This window comes from Artemia franciscana, chromosome 11 (genome assembly GCF_032884065.1).
Source record: "Artemia franciscana chromosome 11, ASM3288406v1, whole genome shotgun sequence".
Taxonomy (NCBI): domain Eukaryota; kingdom Metazoa; phylum Arthropoda; class Branchiopoda; order Anostraca; family Artemiidae; genus Artemia; species Artemia franciscana.
Genome location: NC_088873.1, coordinates 26,492,594 through 26,502,716, shown reverse-complemented (window position 1 = coordinate 26,502,716; position 10,123 = coordinate 26,492,594). Strand labels below are relative to the sequence as shown.

The 10,123-nt window shown below is 34.3% G+C and overlaps 1 protein-coding gene across 2 annotated transcripts in view; it reads left to right on the top strand.

The window, feature by feature from the left end:
* The first annotated feature begins 23 nt into the window (after nt 1-23).
* Nucleotides 24-10,123, top strand: part of LOC136033022 (protein disulfide-isomerase TMX3-like) — a 145,893-nt gene continuing 135,793 nt past the window's right edge. For both annotated transcript variants that reach the window (XM_065713572.1, XM_065713571.1), the window contains exons 1-2: nt 24-109; nt 9,493-9,541. In XM_065713572.1, the coding sequence (XP_065569644.1) occupies nt 70-109; nt 9,493-9,541 (89 nt within the window). In that variant the 5' untranslated portion in view covers nt 24-69. The remainder of the gene's footprint in view (nt 110-9,492; nt 9,542-10,123) is intronic.

The window sequence follows — 10,123 nt, the reverse complement described above, 5'->3', positions numbered from 1 at the left end:
TGTCAAGTTTCCGAAGCTTTAAGGACTTCAAAAAAAATACAATTTTGGCAAACTTTTTCAATCTTCAAAATGCAACAATTTTTCATTGTGTTTTTAGTTTCAATTTGTAGTAAGTGCCCTGGAACTAAATGTTCATTTTGTTTTTCAGCAATTTTATCAGGAGACACTCTTGTGCCGGACTTCTCTAGAACCAAAAACTCCTCATGTTGAATAAGCTTAATGAAATACACCTAGGCTAGATGTTACATGGTTACTTTTAAGAAGCAATTACAGTTGCCCAAAAGCACCTTATTGAAATATGTTACAATTTAATAATTACTGGGAGGATCACCAGATATAGTTTGTTCTTGAGAGTGATTACTATAAAATAAAAAGAGCAGCCTAGCATCATTACATTTCTTCAATTATGCTCTTTGTGATGTTCATTGTCACATGTTTGACAACCAACCCTCTAATGGTCCCAGATATATCCGTAAACTATAGACTAAACTTTCTTATGGTATTCTTATTGCCATAGTTGAAGTTATGTTCCTGACAGCTCATTCCCAGTTCCTCTGATTGTCTTAGGCTATATAGTCACAGATTAAGGAGTAAAACTAAAAAATAATAAAGAAACAATAAAATTTGCTCCAGAGCTGTATCTAGCAGGGGCAGGGCAAGTATCTCAGGGAGCAAAACAAGCCAATGATCAACTTATAAAGAAAAATACACCAAATGAATTATAAATTCAATTTTTAAATGATCTAAATTGTCCTTCTCAAGTTTTTTTTAAGCCTAATTAACCTACATGTTTTAGTAGCCTCTGGCCTTTCCCTTCTGTTTTGTTCTAAATCTTTATTTAGGTTTAGGAAGACAGAACAATGTAATAGGCATAGGGAAGGTTTGATGGTTGTCTTTTGCCTAGCTAGATCAGTAACCTAGGTATACTGCCTGCCAGGGTTGTTACTAGCCAATATGTTAAGGGGGGAGAGGGAGCAAGACATTGTGGTAAATTTTTTGTTGTTCATATTATTGACTGCATTTTCAATAAAATACCAAAAATATGAAAGATGATAAAAGAAGGTTCAGAATGGTTAAGTTAGGTTATGCTATTTCAAGCCTGTTTTATATCCAAAAACTAGAAATATTTTGGTCATTCTCAAAAGCTTGAAATGGCTTAAATTTGAATTTGTAATATAAGCAATTATTATATTTGTCAAGAGCTTTAAAAAAGGCATTGAGTGGTGTGTTCATTTTATTCATAAATCAATAATATGAACAACAAAAAATTTTCTGATATTTTACCAACTGGCTGTTTATTTTTTACCAACTTTTTGTCAAAAATTAGCATAATGTTCATTTTAAATACAATACATAAAATCACTACACAAGTAAAACCTCTGCATTTACCAACCAAGATTCAGATTCTGGTACATATCATGTAACTATTTTAATGATGTTTATTTAAGCAAATGAAAAATAATAGCATCATCTATAAAATTATAGCAAGAGTTGGTAAAACTGCTGTGTTTTACCAACCCAATTCAGAATTTCTACAGATGACATATCAGAATTTTTGTGGTCTTTATTGAACCAAACAAAGAAATTTAATGATGTCATAAAAATTGTGCTGCAAAGCACCACAATTTTACTGACCTCTTTTTTTACCAAGTGACCCAAAAATTGGGAGGAAGATCCCCTCAATCCCCCCCCCCCCCTACATGACAGTCCTCCTGCCTGTTAATAATTTCAAGAGGTGCTAGCTCAAAAAACTAGCTAGATATATAAAACATATAATATACAAATTTATATTATCATAGGGAGTGCAGTAGTATTAAAATTACCTTAAAACCTTAAATTGCAGCTTGGAGCAATATAAGGATTATCCATCCTTGTGATGCTCCATGAGAAAAAAAGAATTCGTTTGGTGTAGATTGTGGCTGTTAGATTAGACTCTTGTAGAGGACTCTGCAGCTTCCCAATTGTAAAGGAGCTCCTGGCAGAGCCATTCCCTATCAAGGTGGGACTTGAACATGTCAGTTGAAGTAGCAGAAACTGTTTCTTCAGAGAGCTGGTTCCACATATTGATGATTCTTTGGCTGAAGAAGTGGCTTCTATGTCTACTCGTGGAACGCTGCATGGAGAGCTTCAAAGAATGTCCTCTAGTACCAGAATGCAAGGGCTGTGCAAAGAGACCGGGAAGGGTATTTTTAGAGAGGATTTTTTTGGTTAAAATAATGTCACCCCTTTTCCATCAGTATGTCAGCGTTGGCAGCTTCAAATGACATAGTCTTTCTTCGTATGGAAATTTATTCATGTTGGTAACCATCTTAGTGGCATGGCACTGGACATCCTCAAGCAACTTCCTATCTTTTTTGAAGAAAGGGGCTGCCAATGACATTCCAACCTCCAGGCACGGACGTACAAGCGCCTTATATAACTTCATAAGAACTCTAGGGTGTTGGCTGGAGATGGTTCTTTTTATGATACCAAGGGTTTTATTTGCAGAAGATGAAACAGACTTAGCATGGCTGCTAAACTTTAATTGGTGATCTACAATAACCCCAAGATCTCTTTCATCAGAAACAGCAGAAAGGAAGTTGTCTTGAAGGAAATACTTATGATGCTTGTTATTTTTGCCAAAATGAATTACTTGGCATTTTTCAACATTGAAAGTCAGAAGCCACATGTTAGCCCATCTTACTAGACTATCAAGATCTGTTTGAATTGATTGCTGGTCAGAGGGAGTTGCCACTTTTCCAACTAGTTTTGAGTCATCAGCGTAAAGGGTAATAAGATTTGAAAGAAGGGTGGGTAATCCGTTAATATAGAAGTTGAAAAGTGTTGGTCCAAGAATAGTGCCCTGGGGCACGCCACTTAATACAGTTGTGGGAGAAGAGAAATGAGGAGTTCCTTGCAAATCAAAAATTCTGACACTCTGTGATCTTTCAGAAAGGAAGCCCATAATTCACTGTACAACACCTTCATTGACACCTGCAGCCCTCAATTTGATTATGAGGAATTCATGACAAACTTTGTTGAATGCTTTGGACAGATCAAGAAGAATCATGTCGACAGGAAAACCCTCATCAAGCAGTGTAGTCACTAATTCATATGTTTGGATAAGGTTAGTGTCCACAGATCTACCAGATCTGAAACCATGTTGTGATGTGGAAAGGATATTATTGACCTCAAGATGTTCAATTAGAGCTTTATTAACAAATCTCTCAAGCACCTTAACAACTGCAGAGGTGATGCTTATGGGATGGTAATTCTCTGCTGAGTCTCTTTGTCCCTTTTTATGGATTGGGGTTATATAAGATGTTTTCCAATCATGCGGTAGTTCCCCATTTTGAAGAGATAACCAGAACAGCATGCACAGGGGGTAGCTGAGAGCTTTTCGACACTCTCTAAGAAGACGTGGATGAACACTGTCTGGTCCCTTTGATTTATTTACATCAAGCTTCTCAAGGCTATTGAAAACCATTAATTCACCTACTGACAGATCAGGCATAGGGAAAAGCACTTCATACAATGGAGGATCTGGTGAGGAGGTTTCCTGAATTTTGGGTAAAGGCAGAAGCAAATTATGCATTTAGAATGTCAGCCTTATCTATTGGAGATGAGTGTAATGCACTGTGGTCAACAAGGTCAGGAATAGTATGATGATTTGGGTTTTTAGAAGAGACATGTCTCCAAAAAGATTTTGGGTTTAACTTGATCTCAGAAGCCAAATTTTTCTTGTAGGCAGATTTCAGTTTTTTTACAGAATCTGTTACACGATTCCGTACTGCCTTATAAAATGACAGGGTCTCCTGGTTCCTCTTCTTCATATACTGTTTCCAAGCTCTAGATTTCTGGTTAATCAGCTTCTTAACTTCCTTAGTGAGGAAGAGAAGTGTTTTGGGCTGTTTCCTAAAAATAACCCTGGAATGTTTCTTTTCAAGAGCAAGAAGAGTTTTTTTTTGAAATTTAGCCACGACTCATTGATGTCACTGGTGATAAGCATTGACCAGTTTGCAGATGAAAGTTCCTGCTGTATTGCCTCATAGTCTGTGAAAGTCTGAGGACGAAATTTAGGTTGAGGACAACTATTTAGGGACAACACAGACAGAATAACTAGGTGGTCACTACTAGCAATTGGCGGTAAATAATCATTACGAATGAGGGAATCAGTATCACGCAAAATGACAAGGTCTAACAGCAAGGGATTCTGATCAGCTCTATAGCATGTAGGCTTATCAATAGTCTGATGAAGAAAATTATTTGATAGGCAAGGTAAAAAAGGTGAGTCTCTACTATTAGATGAAATATGTCCAGTTCCTTCAACCCACTCAATTGCAGGAAAATTAAAATATCTAGTGATTATTAACTCAAATGAGCTAGGAAGGGAAAAAGAAAAGAGCAATGATGAATAAAGAATAAAGAGCAATATAGGCACAATGTCTTATTTTTTTTAGACCAGTGCACTTTATATCAAAGACCTTAAGGGTAATTTGTTTGGGATTTAGAAATAGCCATTAGGCACTAAATGTATGCTTTGAATGCTGCCCCTACAGTTGCTATAACTAATGATGCTAAGGATATTAAGGTGAAATTCTTGGGGAATATTTAGGAGGAGTTTCAATTAAACAAAAAACTGTATGTATATAGGTTTTCAAAATGACATATAAGCAATATCACAGACAGCACCACTTTATAATAGCTACAAATATCATTGAAAGTTTTAGAAGAGCTAATTTGATTCAAAATTCAAAGTTCTGATATGCTTTGCTTTTTAAGAGTAAAAAGAGACTAGAGGGCAAAGCCTAGGAGAAGGGCAAGCAGCCCTTCTCTCAAGCCCAATCATTTTTCCAAATGCATCCAGTTAAAATTTTGAGATAGCCGTTTTGTTCAGTATAGTAGAACAGACCATTGCAGCTATGTCCTTAGGGATATTGGGCATGTCAACTCTCCACAACCATGCAATTGGTCCATTATGCTTTAAAACTAAATGTTGCTTTAAACTAAATCAAAAGGCATTGTATTTTTGGTTGCCAATAAGACACCTCAGCATTATATTGAAAACAACTGGGGGTAAGTTGAAACTTTTGAGGCTTCTACTATTAGGCTACTTCCTATACTCTTACAATTTAAATAAGTAAAAAGAGTGTAAGTGTATCCAGGTTGTCAAAGAGCATAGATAGAATCTTTTGGGAATGATAATAAGTTTTATTTTTCAGGTCAACCACAGCACTTGTGTAAAATTAAATTAAAAATACTTTTTTTTAAATACAGAAATTACAGTAAATAGCCAAATGAGATTCAAAACAAGCAAAAATAAGTTTGAGTAGGGCTGATAACCATCATGCCTTCTCAAAACCAGAACATAAAATTAAAGTCTTCTATTTTTCACTTTAATAAAGAAAAAATTATCAGATCTTTAAGGAATAAAAATCAGTATATGTCAATTGAACTAACAATCGATGGTCATTTGTTATTTTTTTTTCAGTAAAGTGCAAATTATGTTCTGGTTTTTGCTCATTTTGAGTTTCACTCTGCTATTTATTTTAATTTCTGTTTGTTCTATGTTTCATTTATTTATTGATAATGATTTGAAGTTGTTTTACACTTGGAAGACTATTTGACTTTATTTTTGCTCATTTTTAGCTTAATTGAGCTCTTTACTTTTCTTTAAAAACTTGTTTTGTAGAAAAAGCTTTTAAAATTAATTAAATAAATGTTATTTTTTTAAATATGAGTAAGAAGCAATATTAAATATAAAACAAATAGAAATCATCCTGTATATGAAGGGAACTGTCCCCTCCTTAAACCTTCACTTTTTACATTGCACTGTTTTATTGCTTTCAGAAAGCTTCTTATTACAATTAAATGACCCTTGTGTGACAGGAGTCATTTGTAAAGAATCTTCTTTAGAAAAAAAAAATCAGATTTGAGCATAATGAGCAATGGTTTGAGGGGGGAGCAGCTCCCTAGCATAATGAATAATTTCTGTTTGTTTAAATTTTAATGCTGCTCCCTGCTTTACTTAAGTAGATTATTTTTTTATTGATTTTTTTTTCAAATAATGCCAGGAAATCTGCCTTCCCCCATCTTTGAAAATCCCCCTACATAAAAAATTCCTGTTTCATAAAATCCACTCTCCCCTAAAAAGCTCTCTCTGGACAATTCATCCCTGATGAAAATTTTCTCACAGAACATCCTGCTGATAATCTCCCCTGGAAGATTCTTGTAACTTTCATTAAAAAAAAACTTTATTAATTTCTGCCTGTTGTTCAACTTGTCATTTGAAAGTTGGGATCAGGGAGTGAGGGTGCTTGATGGCCTTGTTGAGATCCATCAGATCAAGGTGAAGTCACAAACCTCCTTCCTTTTTTTCAACTAGTTCCATTGAGTTGACCCAATCAGTAAGTTCTTCCATATTTTCTATAATTCCCAATATTTCAAGTCCATCCAGCTCTTTTTTTTACTTTTTTTTGTATCACAACAGGCACTTTCCTAGCAGGATATATTGCCCATATAGATCCTTCCTTGGGGTGAATCTTCCACTCACCTTATGTTTTTCTAGTACCAGAAAACAACTCTATGTATTGTTTGAGGAGTGTTTTTTATCTGGCATTGACTTTCCATCATCCAAGGCATCTATATTGAGACAAATTTGATCTACCTAAACGTTTATCTGATAACATTTAAATATTTTTGTACAATAAACTTTAAAATGAACTTTATTCATAGTAAAGTTCCAAGGTACATGAAATCAACAGAAATTGTTGCCAATTTATCAAAAGAATGCTTCTGGAGTTTCCATGAATGGTTTGAGAGATTAAGTTGAAATCTTCTGGATTTTTTTTATGGGGGAAGGGGGGACAAACTAATCTTGACTTGATGGAAGGGGGAATAATTTTTTTTAAACTCCAATCCGATTAAAATTTTGGAACCAGGCCTATAAGTCCATGTAGCTTAAAATATTTACCCAGTGAAGTAGCAATATAAATCCAAAAACACTGTTTGAAGCCAGAATATCAAAATTATTTTCATGCATTTGTTTTGGGTACCACTTGTGCACCAACAACAATATCTTGGGAAGACAAAAGAGATTTTAGAAAACAGTGAGGGACCAGGTTGGCCTGAAATTTTGACTTTGGAGGAGGGGTTGAAGTAAATTATTAGACACTACACCTATCTAGGTGGTTAATATAGCATATCTGCACCCCAGATTTAATAGTAAATATATTATTAAGAGGTTGTTTCAAAAAGATATGGCTGAATATTACAATTTTACTGAAAAATTTATTTTATTTCCAACATTTTGTTCTTAAGCAGAAAACAAAAAATTCTTCATATATTTTCTTACAATTAACCAATAATCAATCTCTGCCACACAAAAAACAATTTATAAATTGAATTAAATTAAGTGCTTTCCAAAAAATGAACAAAAACTAAAGATCCATTTAAAGCCTAAGGCAAGCTTCATATACTGGTTCAAACTTAAAACTAACAGAAATTCATCTGAGAGAATAAATGAACCATAAACAAACCCAGATTGAGTTGAACCCTAAACAAAACATAAGATAAACATAAACTATTACAAATAAAAGTTGGGCTGATCCCCTTCCCCTAAGTTCTCTGAAAGCCAGGATGTTATTTGTATTTTACTGGAAAGAAAATACATTTATTTATTTTCGTTTTTATATATTTGGGGGATAATTTTTATATCTTGGGGGGTCAATGGCTGAAAGCCTCATGTCTCTGATCTATCTAAATGTTTTTGTGCAACCCCCTTTGAGAATCAGAATCTTTTCACGTCTAAATAGTAAAATAAATTAAAACATTGTGTGTAGTACTAGGTAATCAAAATATAATGTCTGCAATATCTTGGGAATGGATTGGGGTACCCATTTGAAACTATCAGGGTGGGTTAGGGAGGCCAGGTGTACCTCAAATTTTGACTTGAGAGGGATGAGAAGAGGATGGGAGGTTGTTAAAAAGGTTCTTTGTCTACCTTAAATGCTTTTGCACTATAAATTCTTATTAGACCTATAATCTGTTCTTGGTTAATTATAGGCTAACCAAGATATATTCTTTGTTAAGATCAGTATATGCTATGTGCTGCTGGGTGATTAAAACGCCATATATGTAGTATTCTGAGTATGGCTTTGGGGATTAATTTTAGCCTCCAAGGAGTGTTGGGGGGCAACTGGAGAGAGAGGCACAGGTAATCTGAACAAAACCATGTATTTAAGCTATCAAAATTGCATATCTGCTATGTCTAAGGAAAGGCTTGGGAGGATCAAGTAGAAATTTTGTAGAGTGTTGAGTGTAGAGTGTTGTTTGGGGAGGGGAGATAAGAGGACTTTATATTTTAGGTTAAAACCGCGCAAATGCAGAAGACCAATACATGCGTGTCTTCAATCCACCAAAAGGTTTTAGGGCTATTGGCTCCAGAGGAAATTTGATTGAGTCAAAAAATTCCAGGAAAGGCGAGGTGACTAAGTATTATGTTTAGGGAAAGGAAAAAAAATGCAAAATATTTCTTTTTTTCCTAAATATTGTATTGCCCAGGAAAGACCAGTAATTTTTTTCTGAAACACATGAAACTTATATGCACTAGTCATTTAATCAATGGTGTATTTATTCACAGAGGAAACTTTAAGTAATTTGCTTAACACAAAAATGGACCAAAAAACTATTCTTTCGAAACAGTTAAGACGCAACATTTGATCAGCCAGCGCTTTACATTTCGTCTTTGCTATTGGCTTGAAAATGATAATCACATGTTCCTTGACCAGGTTGGCTCCAATGCAGCAAACAAATGTGAGACTAGTTTAGGCAGTGTTGGCAAAACTTCCAAGTGGAGATTAATGAGGAAAGTAATTTTTGGAATTCGTAATTTTGTTGAAATTGCGAATTATTAATAATTTCGTTGGCTCTTAGCACAAATAAATATTTTTTTTTCCCATTTTTATGTGGGGCTGCTAAAAAATAATAGGCCATATACGCAGTCCAACTAAAATTTCAGGACCAAGAGAACATTAATTAAGGAAACAAATCTGGTGGCATTGACTTGTGACCTCCATTATTTTAGACAATAAATCAGAACTTTTTCTGTAATTAATATATGATCTTTACATGCATTTATTTAGACGAATGTAGAGTTACAAAAAAAGTTTGCAGGTTTTCAATCCATATGATTAGTTATCCTCCTCCCCATCCATCCCTAATTTGTTTGTAAAAATACTGTTAAAATTCCATTGCACAAATCTATTACTGATCGAAAGTTTAGACTGAATACTCAAATTTTCAAAAATTTAAATTAGATTCCAACATTGTAATAGCCTACTTATTTTTTTCACTGCTATCAGTGTACAATACCAACTTGGAACTCCATGTTGTGATTGTTATGCTGCTGATACTAAAAGTTTTATAGAATATTTTTTATTTTGCAGTTTACTGCCCTTTTTCTAGTGATAAGATCTTTTTATCAATAAGATAACCTATTATATCTTTTTTCAGGCTATACTTCAGCGCTTGGTTCTACTAAAGTTTTTGAGCTTGGTGATTCGTAAGTATTTTGGATATTAGATTTCCCATAAAATGGAATTTCTTCTTGAAGAATTTAATCTGTCATTCCTCATTAAGTGCTGCTTGAATCATTTCTTTTATTTACAGTATGGTTAAATAACGTTAAGTATAGTGTTTGCAGGATAGTGTTAAGTGTTTAAGCTGCATTACATTAAGTATAACCTTTCACACTTAAATAGACCTATAAAAAATAAAGCGAAGTTTTGGCTTCGAATTTGGGTAGCGTGTGGCAGACCTCCTTCGGGAAAAGTGTTTGATATTAAGCAGACAACAAAGATTGCTTATAAAAAGTATCTAAGAAAAACCTGTCTTAGTGGGAAGAATTTCCCTAAGAATAAGAAAGATTTGAAAGTGTTTCGAATAGTTCCAAGTTTGATGAATAGAATACTCAATGTAACGAGTCAATGTAATCGTCTTGATGGCTGTCGCACTACTCCCAAATTCTCTCGAAGGTAAATCATTCTGTGGATTCGGTGTATAGTAAGTTACTAAACGTTTGTTTAGCTCGTAACCTGCCATAGCGGCATGTCTTACCTGTTTATTTGACCTTATCATTAAGTCA